This window comes from Sphaerodactylus townsendi, linkage group LG06 (assembly GCF_021028975.2).
Source record: "Sphaerodactylus townsendi isolate TG3544 linkage group LG06, MPM_Stown_v2.3, whole genome shotgun sequence".
Taxonomy (NCBI): domain Eukaryota; kingdom Metazoa; phylum Chordata; class Lepidosauria; order Squamata; family Sphaerodactylidae; genus Sphaerodactylus; species Sphaerodactylus townsendi.
The window spans coordinates 3,694,909-3,708,529 of record NC_059430.1 but is presented as its reverse complement, the minus strand read 5'-3'; the positions used below and the strand labels follow the sequence as shown (position 1 = coordinate 3,708,529).

The window sequence follows — 13,621 nt, the reverse complement described above, 5'->3', positions numbered from 1 at the left end:
TACTCAGCTCCCTAAAAGTCTCTCCTCATAGGGCGTGGATTCCAGACCTTTTACCATTTTGGTTGCCTTCCTCTGGACATGTTCCAGCTTGTCAATGTCGTCCTTGAATTGGGGTGCCCAGAACCGTACACAGTTTTCCAAGTGAGGTTTAACCAATGCAGAATAGAGAGGTACAATTACATTCCTCCATCTAGACACTATACTCCTCTTGAGACAGCCCAGAATTGCATTGGCTTTCTTGGCCACCGCATCACATTGCTGGCTCATGTTCAGTTTGTGGTCTACTAAGACTCCCAGATCCCTTTCACATGTAGTGTTGCCAAGCCAAGTGTCACCCATCCTATATTTCTACATTTCATTTTTTTCCGCCTAAGTGTAGTATCTTATATTTATCTCTGTTGAAATTCATTTTGTTAGTTTTGGCCCAACGTTCTAGTCTGTCCAGGTCATTTTGAATCCTGACTCTGTCCTCTGGGGTATCAGCTACCCCTCCTAATTTGGCGTCATTTTTCTAGATGGTTCACCCAAAGGGAACAATTTAGTCACACGATGAAAATGGGGGCTTTTCCAGGACTTTGGAATTGTTGGCTTTGTCATCAAAGCCAAGGATTCTACCTGTTGACTGTGGGAAGAGCTTTCCCCACAATCGTATACTGGCCCACTCAGGAACCACCAAGAATGGAAATTCACAGTAAGTGAACAGAATTTCCCTTTCAAATTTGAAAATTTAAAGAGGCCTTTCCAGTTGAACAGACGTGCTTTGGAGGGCAGTTTCCCACAGCATATAACAAGTTCTAGAAAGACATCTGTTGTTCTAGCTTCCTGTTTTCCTCAACCTGCTAGAATTAGCCATCGTTCTTTTTAAAAAAAAAAAAAACCCTCAAGAAACTGTTCAGACGGGTGCTGTCTGATTGTCTTGACATCTTTATAAATGGAGGCTGTGGGAGAGAATCCAAAATAACTTTTTATGAGCATTTAAAGGGTACAGCGGACTTTTAATTGGAACCGTTACACAGAGCGAGGCATGATTGAGCGAAGCTCACTTGGTTTATTCTCCGTCTGAGTCTCTTTCTCAGGTAAAGATTTCATAGCTTAATCTTAGTTCTCATCACCAAGTGAAATAATATGTGACTGGTATTTGCTCACACTTGTTTGCATTTCTACATGGTGCTAACCTTCCCCGCTTCCTTTCCTTTTTGTCTCGGGGCAAGAATTTGTCTTTGCTGTTATGCTGCATGCTTGGGCTCCCTGCCAATCCACTTCCCTGCCTACGCAGTGACCTCTGGGAAAAGTTCACTCTCGTCCCTGCCTCGCTGTGCTGATGTTTGGAGCAAGAACTGGCTTATCCCAATAGGCCTTGTGAAGGCTACGCTTCAGAGAGAGCTTCCTGACTTTTGCAGGAGGTGGGTCTTCCTCCAAGAGTCGAAGAGCCGATTGCTTGATTGGTCTGGCCTCATCCCTCCTTCTTTCAGCCTGTGATTGATCCCCACTGGATAGGGGAGGCCTTCTGATCCCTGCCAATCAACTAACTGTGGTGTCGGTGCACAGCTGATCAGTGTGCGGGGCTCTCGTCAAAACTAGAGCATGGCTACCAATCCTGCTGGCCCTCTGGGGCCCCACAGCTGTTGCTGGTGAGCATCAGAAGCATCTCACCCCTTGATATTCTGCTGATGTTACTCTATGACCATGGTGGCGAACTTTTGGCACTCCAGATGTTATGGACTACAGTTCCCATCATCCCCTGTGGCCATGCCATGCTGGCAGGGGCTGATGGGAATTGAAGTCCATAACATCTGGAGTGCCAAAGGTTCGCCACCACTGCTCTATGAAGTACCATAGACATAGATAACAACAAATAGGTAAAGACAACATTCAGAGATAGATGTGTTTCCACTGCTTTCAGTTGCTGCATCTCTTCTTTGTGAATGGCTCTACAGATGGAGGGGGGGCTATAGAGTGGCCAACCTCCAGTCTTGTTCTTGGGGTATATCCCCCTTGAGGGAGTTAGCGCTGACATTTTCTTCACCAAATAGCTCGATTTGGGGCATTTTCAGGGGGAAGGTTGATAGCATGCATGTCTTCAGCAGTGCTGTCCATCCACCTTTTCTTTGGTCTTCCACATTGACGGTGGCCTCCAGGGTCAAAGTTTAGGGCCGTTTTTGCAACAGAAGTCTCCTCCTGTGGCATAATGTGCCCAAGACCAATCGAGCCGCAGCCTCATTTTCTTTGTTATTGTAATTTCAAGTCTCTGCCTTGTGTCTCCATTTGTAACCCAATCGAAAAGAGTTGCCAACCTCCAATGGGGCCTGGGGATCTGGAGAATAATAACTGATCTCCAAGACAACAAAGATCAAATCCTGTGGAGAAGGGTGCACTGAGATCCATCTCTACCCCAGGTGCCACCTCCAAATCTTCAGGAATTTCTCATCTTGGAGTTGGCCATCCTAAAGGGGTGAGAACTGGGCTATGAGAATTGCTGTCAAAGAGATCCAACGCAGCCTGGAGTTTAAAGGATCACCAGGGGCAAGTCGATTTATGGCTACCAATCTTGATCCTCTTTGAGCTGAGATTGCAAATGCCTTGCATCACGTACCAGGGTGCCTCGGGAGCAACAGCCAAAGAGAAGGCCATTGCTTCACATCCCGCATGTGAGCTCCCCAAAGGCACCTGGTATTACCGCGCAGCAGAGTGCTGACCAGATGGACTCTGGTCTGATCCAGCTGGCTTGTTCCCTATGTTCTTATGCCATAAGAGGGATGTGGTTGTAGAATAAGATTGTACCCCTTTCCAAAACTGAGACTTAGGAAAAGGGGTCTACAAAGATACTTAAACAACTACCCTGTTTCCCCGAAAATAAGACCTCCCCCCCAAAATAAGCCCTAGCATGATTTTTCGGGATTTTCGGAGGATGCTTGCAAATATAAGCCCCACTCCAAAAATAAGCCCTAGAAACACTCCCCGTGAGCTGATCTGGTCACGCAAAAGTAAAGTCATGAAAAAATAAGACACCCCCGAAAATAAGCCCCAACGCGATCTTTGGAGCAAAACTGATATGACCTGTCTTATTTTCGGGAAACACGCTTAGCTGCTGTATGACAAAAGCCACATTCGATAGCAGTCTAACAACAAATACCAGCAATGGCCGATGGAAATAGGGAGCCATTATTAATGGTAAAATTCTTGCTTCAGTCTCCAGCAGAAAAAGAAAGCACGAGGCTGAATAGCTGAAGTTGGGGGATTGGTGTGAAGTCTGCCCATTATTTTTAACTCATCCGAATCTTTGCTGTATGCCTGTTCAGTTTTGAAAACAATTTTGTAGAAGGAGCAAGCTGGCTTGCACTGAGTTGCAACGTTGGCCCATGTAGCTCAGTATTTATTGCCTGTTCTGACTGGCAGTGGCTGTCTATGGACCCAGGCCAAGAAAGGTGTTTCCTAGCACCTGCTCCTGGAAATTCTTCAGTCAGCAATGCCAGATATTGAAACTGCAAACCTCCTCTGTACTGTGCGTGTGATCAACGCTGAGCCCTTTCCGCTTTTCCATTCTGTGTTACTTTTGTGTGAGTCATGCAATATGTGTCTCTCCCCAACTGTCCTATCAGCACAGGCAAAATAGTTTCAGAATAGTAACTAAGGAGTATAGTTGATTAGAACAAAGTGAGGCTGGTGGTTTCTATCCCAAATAGACTAACTGAGGGAAAGGAAGTATTTCTAGCGGATACTGTTCATGCATAGTTCAGTCTGGAAACTACAAAGGGATAATAATAATAATAATAATAATAATAATAATAATAATAATAATAATAATAATAATAATAATAATAATAATAATAATAATAATAATGACATTTATAAGTTGTGAGTTTCGAGCAAGGGGACAGAATTTATGGTTAGCATTCGCTCGCTTAGATCTGTGGCTGGCATCTCAGAGGATCCTGAAGATGCCAGCCACAGATGCAGGCAAAACGTCAGGAGAGAATGCTGCTAGAACACGGCCATACAGCCCGGAAACCACACAGCACCCAAGTGATTCCGGCCGTGAAAGCCTTCAACAACAACAACAACAACAACAACAATAATAATAATAATAATAATAATAATAATAATAATAATAATAATAAAAGGGCCATCAAGTCACATCTCACATTAGGATCCCTGATTGTTGTTGTTTTTTAAGGCAAGACATGAGTGCAAATGGTTTGCTACTGACTGCTTATGCGTCGTGCCCATCCAAGCACTAACCATGGCCAACCCTCCTCCTCAACTGAATAGTTTGGCTATTCAGGCTGCTAATAGGTTAGGCCAGGTGGAATATCATGCAGAACAATAGTATGGTTGGAAAGTGGCCAGTGGTGGGATCCAAAAATTTTAGTAACAGGTTCCCATGATGGTGGGATTCAAGCTGTGGCATAGCGCCAGTGGGGCTGGGTGGGGCACGACGGGGGTGTGGCTGGGCATTCCGGGCTGGTTGTGGCAAGGACGACACCGCGCTTCAGTCCTTGGGCAGGAAATGAATGCACCTCCTGCTAGACTGCTTCAAGTTCTGCGCGCTACTGCTGAGAGGAGGGGCGTAAATAAGGCAAAAATTACGTGGCAAAATCACCAATTAGTAACCCCCTCTCGGCACACACAAATAATTAGTAACCTACTCTCGGGAACCTGTGAGAACCTGCTGGATCCCACCTCTGAAAGTGGCATATCTACCTCTGACCCAGTTGTTCTCTGACAGAAAGACAGGGTCAAGTTTTGCCTCTTTGTCCCCTTTTGTTCATCTACCCTTACACTATCCCTGTGTAAATGAGAGAACACTCCTACGGAGAAAATCGCAAGAGACATTGAGTCGGTACAGATGTTCCTCTGTTTACAAAATGACTCCTTGCTTATAGCTTTCTTGCAGGGTACGTGGATGCTTTCCCAGCAAGGTCATACTTCAGGACAGGAGACTGCAGCACTCTTGATCTTTAAAGCTAGGCTGCTGGTTCAATGTAATGTTATCCACACAGATGATGCAAAGTGACCCCGCCCAGACCTAAATCTTTTCAGTGCACAAACCCTCACTCACTAAAATGAAGACCCCCCCCCCCCTTGTGTATGTGCACAGAAGCACATGCTGGAAGTCACGTTTCCATCTTGACTTTTGGGCAGGCGGAAAGAATGCAGTGATGCTTTCTTGCCCTCCGTGCTGACAACTGCACAGATCTGTAGTTGCAGTGTTGAAATTTTATTTATTTATTTACAAAAGTTGAAAGCCACCTTCTTACCTTCACAAAGGCTGCCAACGTGACTAACAATGCAGAGTCACACATGGAAGCCGTTAAAACCATTCTCCCCCCCACCCTACCAAAAAAAATCTGGGAAGACTGAAGGAATGGTATACTTCCCTTCTTTTTGGCAGACCTTTATCACTAGATAGAATCGCAAGCTTTTCCAGCTCAGGAATCCATTTCAGCAGCTCTGTCAGCATGGCCAATTGGCCATGCTGGCAGGGCTGATGGGAATTGTAGTTCCTGAACATCTGGAGAGTCAAGAGGTTCCTACCCCTGCCTCATGAGCAGCATGCATAGGAGGTTAAGAGGTCGGGTATCTAATCTGAGGAACCGAGTTTGATTCCCAGCCTGTCATTTTGAGCTGTGGAGGCTTATCTGGGGAATTCAGATTAGCCTGCGCTTCCCACACATGCCAGCTGGGTGACCTTTGCCAAGGCTCACAGTTCTTCGATTTTCAGCCCTACCCAATTCCAATAGTGTTTTTGTATGGAAAGGGAAAGGAGGTTGTAAACCCCTTTGAGTCTCCTTACAGGAGAGAAAGGGGGGTATAAATCCAAACACTTCTTCCTCTTCTTAAAATAGATACAAGCAATTGTCCTCCTAACCGTGCCAGGGAGCTAAGCAAAGGTTCCCTACCTCTGAGCAGCACAGAGCCGCCTGCGAAAGCCCCCCTGCCAGCCGCTGCTTGAACTGCATGGCATTAGTACAGGGTCTGCTTGGCTGCACAGTTTATGGGGAACGTTGCATACAAGACATAAAAATAGCCATTAAAACATCAGTTAAGAAGACGAGATCGCTGAAGGGATGTCAAAAGAAACAAAAAGTCTTTACCCGTTGGTGGAAAACAGCAGCAGCAAGGGGACAGTTGAGTCTCCCTGGGGAGAGAGTTCCAGAACTTTGGTGCCACGACCAAGAAGGCCTTCCAGGTTGCCACCTACCTAATCCCAGAAGCATCCCAAGCACCGCCTCTGAAGACGACTGTAGTGGTTGGGTAAGTTCAAAAGAGTAAGTGTCCTCAGATATGTCAGTCCCAAACAGCATAATAGGGCGAAATCAACACCAGGACATTGGAATTTTTGCCTGTGAAACCAATAGGGAGCCTGTGCGGATGGGCCAAACTGCTGCTATAACCTTTAGTTTACAGCAGTGGCGTAGGAGGTTAAGAGCTTGTGTATCTAATCTGAAGGAACTGAAGTTTGATTCCCAGCTCTGCCGCCTGAGCTGTGGAGGCTTATCTGTGAATTCAGATTAGCCTGTATTACTCCCACACACGCCAGCTGGGTGACCTTTGTTGTCACAGCTCCCACCTCACCACAGGTGTTTGTTGTGAGGGGAAGGGCAAGGAGATTGTAAGCTCCTTTGAGTCTCCTGCAGGAGAGAAAGGGGGGATATAAATCCAAACTCCTCCTCCTCCTCCTCTTCCTCCTCCTCCTTCTTCTTCTTCTTCTTCATCTCCTCCTTCTTCTTCCACCATTCTGCACCAACTGAAGCTTTGGAACTTATCAAGGACAGCCCCATGCAGAGCAAATGGTAGTAATCTAATCTAGATGTAGAACATTAAACTAGATCTTGACCTACTCCAGCAAGATAGTTCTTGCACATCTGTTCATTCATGGAACATGGAAAGGAGGAGGAGGAGGAGGAGGAGGAGGAGGAGGAGGAGGAGGAGAAGAAGAAGAAGAAGAAGAAGAAGAAGAAGAAGAAGAAGAAGAAGCAGGAGGAGGAAGGAGGAGAAGAAGCAGCAGCAGCAGCAGCAGCAGGAGGAGGAGGAGGAGGAGGAGGAGGAGGAGAAGGAGGAGAAGAAGGAGGAGAAGGAGGAGAAGGAGGAGAAGGAGAAGGAGAAGGAGAAGGAGAAGAAGAAGAGGAAGAGGAAGAGGAAGAGGAAGAGGAAGAGGAAGAGGAAGAGGAAGAGGAAGAGGAAGAGGAAGAGGAAGAGGAAGAGGAAGGAGGAGAAGAGGAAGAAGAAGAAGCAGCAGGAGGAGGAGGAGAAGAGGAAGAAGAAGAAGCAGGAGGAGGAGGAGGAGGAGTAGTTTGGGTCTATTCCCTGCACTTTCCCTCCTGTAAAGAACCTCTCAGCACCAGCCTGACTAATAGCAATTAAAGGAAATCCCTTGTGTACCAGGGGAAGAAAAGAGACTACATATAATTCAGCCTTTGTAGCTGGAGGAGCCGCTCAGTAGAGCCAAGGATAAAAAGAACAGCAATGAGGTCTCACCCAAAGGTCAGCTTTCAGGGGTGAGGGAAACTGACCATTAGGGATGCCCAGAAATCTCATCAGAGGATTTTGGGGTGCAAAATAACCTCCCTGCTGGCTTCCTAACCGCTTTAGCTAAACATCCCAGACTGCTTTTTAGCATGTGCATCACCCGTCACCCAGAAGACAGATCCGTATTTGGGACCGGTCAGCTCCAAAGCACTTCATGAGCGGCAGACCCTAATCTGGTGAACCAGATTTGTCATCCCCCCTCCCTAACTCCTGCACATGAAGCCTTGATTCTTTTGTAGAAACTAATGTAGACACATTTAGGCTGCGTGAGCAGGGGCCTGCTTCTACTTGTCTTCGTTGCAGGATGTGAACATGGCTACGGTAACACTGTTTTCAGTTAGAACATAAGAACATAAGAAAGAGCCAGCTGGATCAGACCAGAGTCCATCTAGTCCAGCTCTCTGCTACTCGCAGTGACCCACCAGGTGCCTTTGGGAGCTCACAGGCAGGATGTGAAAGCAATGGCCTGCTGCTGCTGCTGCTCCTGAGCACCTGGTCTGCTATGGCATTTGCAATCTGAGATCAAGGAGGATCAAGATTGGGAGCCATAGATCGACTTCTCCTCCATAGATCTGTCCAAGCCCCTTTTAAAGCTATCCAGGTGAGTGGCCATCACCACCTCCTGTGGCAGCATATTCCAAACACCAATCACACGTTGCGTGAAGAAGTGTTTCCTTTTATTAGTCCTAATTCTTCCCCCCAGCATTTTCAATGGATGCCAGCATTTTCAATGTATAACCTAACAGAAGAAGAGACGGTTTGTATATCCTACTTGAGTCTTGGCTTACCAGCTCCTTTTCCCTTCCTCTCCTGTGCAGCACCAAAGAATTATAATTACTGAAAAGAAAAGTCCCTTTGGGCATGCTGGGAGTGCTCCCCCCCAATCCCACAGAGTCCTGTTTCCTGTATCTTGGATGCTCATGGTGGCCACTAATCTAAAGGACACAACAACGGCAGGGAGTCCACTTTCACTGTGGAAATCTCAGACGCTGAACTCCAGCGAAAGGGAAACCCTTCCCGTTGAGCGCCAAGGTGCAGAGGGAGCACGGCTGGTACTCACCTGTCTCTCTGTCCAGCTGGCTCACCTGTTGAGCTGATGATTTGGTCACCCACCTGTGCAAATGACGACATTTGTTGGGACATTTATAGGCTGCATTTGTGGGTGGGTCAGTTTGGAAAAATTTATTGTAAAGTAAACTCTGAGATCTGGCCTGTCTTTGAGGAAATATTTTTTCATATATACGCTGATAAAAAATATTTCCCTTGGGAAAACTCACAGTTTAACTAGAGGACTGTGTATTGAGGATGTGTGTTGGAAATGTGGGAAAACGGGGAGGGGGGGCGGGAGAGAGAGAGAGAGAGAGAGAGAGAGAGAGAGAGAGAGAGAGAGAGAGAGAGAGAGACTGGAGCCGTTAATGTCAGCACCAAAGCATCAGAGCTGCAGTTGTGATGGAGAGGGCAGATGCCGCCAGTCACGCGGCTGCAGACACTGGGAGCTGTCAGAATTGGCCAGGTCAAGGCAGGTGTGGGCTGGACACAGAGTGGGTAACAATGGGTTTATGTGGTCTATAACCCGCCCATAGGTAGATGTGGAGGGGGTGGGCCAACAGTGGGGCCTCCCCATTGGACAGCCCCTTAATCGGCCCCCTCTGGGAGTTTGAGCGCTTTGACAGGGTTCTGCCAACCAGAGGGGCATTTCATTCTCTCTCATGATGGTGGCCCATGGGTTGAACCACTGATTTTGCCGGCACAGCTTTGCGGTGGGCAAAAGGGGGGCGATCCCACATCCAGACCAGGAGCAGGAATTTGCTCCTGAGAGACTCTGGCCCACTGCGGCCACTGTGGATACGTGGCACTGCTGCACAGCTGCTCTGCAGCAACATAACTGGCCCTAGTGCTGCATTGTTGCCTCTCATGCCAATATTAGAGGAGGACAAGGAGGAGGAGGAGGAGGAGGAGGAGGAGGAGGAGGAGGAGGAGGAGGAGTTGTTTGGATTTATATCCCCCCCCTTTCTCTCCTGCAGGAGACTCAAAGGGGCTGAAAATCTCCTTGCCCTACCCCCCTCACAACAAACACCCTGTGAGGTGGGTGGGGCTGAGAGAGCTCCGAGAAGCTGTGACTAGCCCAAGGTCACCCAGCTGGCGTGTGTGGGAGGAGTTTAGGAGTCACACGGTGTTTGTTGTGAGAGGGGAAGGGCAAGGAGATTTTAAGCCCCTTTGAGTCTCCTGCAGGAGAGAAAGGGGGGATATAAATCCAAACTCCTCCTCCTCCTCCTCCTCCTCTTCTTCTTCTTCACTGAGGACAATATTTCTTTGATATCCCCCTTGGAATTAAATAGGAGTTGCCTATGGCTGGCATCTTCAGAGGTGTGTCACAGCCAGATGTATTTCTGTCTGTGGCAAAGAAGCAGATCTTACTGTGACCTGCCTCTGAAGATGCCAGCCCTAGATGCGGGTGAAAAGTTAGGAGCGAAAACTACCAGAACAAAACCACACAGCCTGGAAAACCCACAACGGCCATTTGATTCCAGCCGTGAAAGCCTTCAATAATACAATTTTAATAATCACTACCTCAGACATGTCATTCTGAGAATATGGAATAGATTTAAACCTAGACTATGTCAAAAAACAACAACTGTGTGGTTCTCACCACAAGAAGCGGTGAGATGAGAAATGGTAGTTGGGAACAGGAGGACAACAAGGTGCGACTTTTACACAAGGAGAGTGTCAATTGAAATTGAGAGAATAGTTACAGCCCGATCCAGATTCGGGGGGGGGGGGGGGAGAGGCAGAACAGGTTGTTGGAAACATTTCAGGCCCATGCCAATGTGGTTGCCCATCCCACCAATGCAAGTGACATCTTCACTGATGGGGAGGGCAAACTGGGTGACAGTCAGGCAAGCGAAGTGTGCATAGCCAACCCAACCCAATCCACCGTTTGGCCTCCCCTTCCTTTCTTGTTCAATCCATGCAAGAGTAACTGCTATTGTGGGGACAGAGAAAGCCAGGAGGAGAGAGGAAACCCGAAGAAAGTGAAGCGTGCGTTGATTCCCTTTGCTTTCCCTGAAAAGTCACACTTTGGCCCCTTCCGCACAACGCAAAATAATGCGTTTTCAAACCACTTTCACAACTGTTTGCAAGTGGGTTTTGCCATTCCGCACAGCTTCAAAGAGCACTGAAAGCAGTTTGTAAGTGCCTTATTCTGCATGTGCGGAATGAGCCTTAGAGAGCTTTTGGAAAGGGCAGGCATTCTCTGCGATGAGAGCGCGGTGAATTCCGGAGAGTGGGAAGCATGTTCGTAACCGAGAGTCCATCAAAGAGAATGTACACTCGACACAAAGGAGACCAAACGTCTGTAAATGGCCTGCAACGCTGCAGCTGACCGGTTCGCATCCTGGGGCTCCTTTATTATCCTTGAAGAGATAACTACATTATTAAATTAGCATTTGGGAATATTGCTGTGTGGCCTCCTAAACTTGACATACAGGCAAGCCTTAGCATGCCCTAACCCAGCCCTGACTCCCACACCGCAAGACTGAAGCCTGGCTGTGCACGGAACAAGGAAACTGACTTTATTTTTAAAAAGCAGTGAAAGAGCTATTTCCTCCTCCTCGTATTTGGGGCAGGCCAGCATGACCCGACCAGCCACATAAACACACAGAAGCTGGTGCTGAATCACTTGGTAAAACGATCCATAACCGAGCAGACAAAAGAGCAAATGCCACAACGCTGTTTGTTCCATTTGGCCTGAAAGGCAGGCTAAGTCCTCTTCTGTCCTCCTTCGGGGAAGAGAACAGAAAAGAACGAGGAAGACTCCTCCTCCGCCCCACCCAAGCGTTGATGTCTGGGTGGCCGGGGGGTCCTCCTTTCTGGAGACCCTGCCTCGTTTGGATTGTCAGGGCTGAGCATAAGGCAGGTTCCCAAAAATCCCACTTGGAGGGAAGAGGAGCCCAACCCCCATTGTTTTGTTCTACGGAGGAGAAGGTGCTGCTTATATCCTCCAGTTCAGACGCCTGCCTACGTCTCTCTCCACTGCAGAGTAGTACGGGAAAGGGGTTGCAGCAGCCGTGCTAAGCGCTAGCTGCAAGGGGCAGCCCCCAGTTTGTCAAAAATGGGTCTGATGCAGTGCACGTCCCAACCCCAGAAGCAAAGATGCATTTGCAAGACCATCCTCAATTCCCCCGTCCCCACCCACCCTATTTTATGGCACAGCACAACCTGAGAGCTGAATTCTGGGATAGAATCATAGTGTTTGAAGAGACCCCAAGGGCCATCCAGTCCAACCCCCTGCCATGCAGGAATACACAATCAAAACACTCCCAACATATGTTCATCCAGCCTCTCTTTTAAAACCTCCAAGGAAGGAGTCTCCACCACTCTCCGAGGCAGCGAATGCTACTGTCGAACAGCCCTGACGATCAGGAAGTTCTTCATCATGTTTAGGTGGAATCTCTTTTCCTTCACCTTGAACCCATGACTCCGTGTCCCAGTCTCTGAGGCATCAGAAAACCAGCTTGCTCCCTCTTCGACATGACATCTGGTCACCACATCTCAAAAAGGATATTGAAGAGATAGAAAAAGTGCAGAGAAGGGCAACGAGGATGATTGAGGGACTGGAGCACTTTCCTTATGAGGAAAGGCTGCAGCGTTTGGGACTCTTTAGTTTGGAGAGGAGACGTCTGAGGGGGGATATGATTGAAGTCTATAAAATTATGCATGGGGTAGAAAATGTTGACAGAGAGAAATTTTTCTCTCTTTCTCACAATACTAGAACCAGGGGGCATTCATTGAAAATGCTGGGGGGAAGAATTAGAACTAATAAAAGGAAACACTTCTTCACGCAACGTGTGATTGGTGTTTGGAATATGCTGCCACAGGAGGTGGTGATGGCCACTCACCTGGATAGCTTTAAAAGGGGCTTGGACAGATTTATGGAGGAGAAGTCGATTTATGGCTACCAATCTTGATCCTCTTTGATCTGAGATTGCAAATGCCTTAACAGTCCAGGTGCTCGGGAGCAACAGCCGCAGAAGGCCATTGCTTTCACATCCTACATGTGAACTCCCAAAGGCACCTGGTGGGCCACTGCGAGTAGCAGAGAGCTGGACTAGATGGACTCTGGTCTGATCCAGCTGGCTTGTTCTTATGTTCTTATGTTTGCAAGTGTCTGTCACAATCCTGACAAGAAGGGATTAAGTGTGTGCATGTTAATTAGCTAGTGAGGTCAGTGTCTTACTCATTGATTAGGCCATTGGGCAGTTAATCCAACATCACTTATGTGAGACAGAGCAGGTAGGTCAGAGGTTATAAAGTTAACTGTGGCCCCTTCCGCACAACGCAAAATAATGCGTTTTCAAACCACTTTCACAACTGTTTGCAAGTGGGTTTTGCCATTCCGCACAGCTTCAAAGAGCACTGAAAGCAGTTTGAAAGTGCATTATTCTGCATGTGCGGAAGGAGCCAGAGTTTCTTTGTCTCACAGCACATGAGGTATATCTTTTGAACCTGTAACATGGATTCACCTTAAGAGGTGAATCCCTAGGCCACACCTGGGCTCACAGGTGCCTAAGTTCTGTAACGAAGTTTGTACTAGAATAGTAGGGATTTATTGTTTTATATTCCCTGTATACCCTACCCTAATTTAGCAAGTAAAGTTTCTTTTTTATATCATCACAGCAACTGTCTCTTGGTCTCTTGTTTACTCTGCTAATTACTCAAACAGGGAATCATTCCCCCAACGACATCCCTTCAAATATTTAAACATAGCCATCATGTCCCCGCTTAACCTTTGCTTCTCCAGATTCATAGAATTTTAGGCCCCTTCCGCACACGCAATATTGTAGGCGCAGAACAAGTATTGAAAAATCTTTTAAGTTTCCATACTGATATTTTTTCTAATTGCATTGCCTTTATGATTTTATGCTTTAATTATGATCAATTAAAGATGAACCAAAGTAGCCCTTTTGCTTTCTGGCTTTTGTTACTAGCCAGATCAGCAAAAAGCTTTGTTCTCAATTCTACATGGGAATGTATGAGATTATGAACTAAGTTGTTTTCGAGGTCTTCTGGCCCCGGCCCGGCACCTTGAGTC

The 13,621-nt window shown here is 47.2% G+C and overlaps 1 protein-coding gene across 3 annotated transcripts in view; it reads right to left on the bottom strand.

The window, feature by feature from the left end:
• The window catches only part of LOC125434938 (C-type lectin-like), a 443,381-nt gene that overhangs the window by 314,546 nt on the left and 115,214 nt on the right, over nucleotides 1–13,621 (bottom strand). Inside the window, exon 1 of one of the 3 annotated variants that reach the window (XM_048500808.1) lies at nucleotides 8,591–8,663. The exons of the other annotated variants lie outside the window; for them this stretch is intronic. Coding sequence (XP_048356765.1) covers nucleotides 8,591–8,661 — 71 coding nt within the window. The 5' untranslated portion in view covers nucleotides 8,662–8,663. Of the gene's footprint in view, nucleotides 1–8,590; nucleotides 8,664–13,621 lie in introns of those variants that run through there. 3 annotated transcript variants of the gene reach the window in all.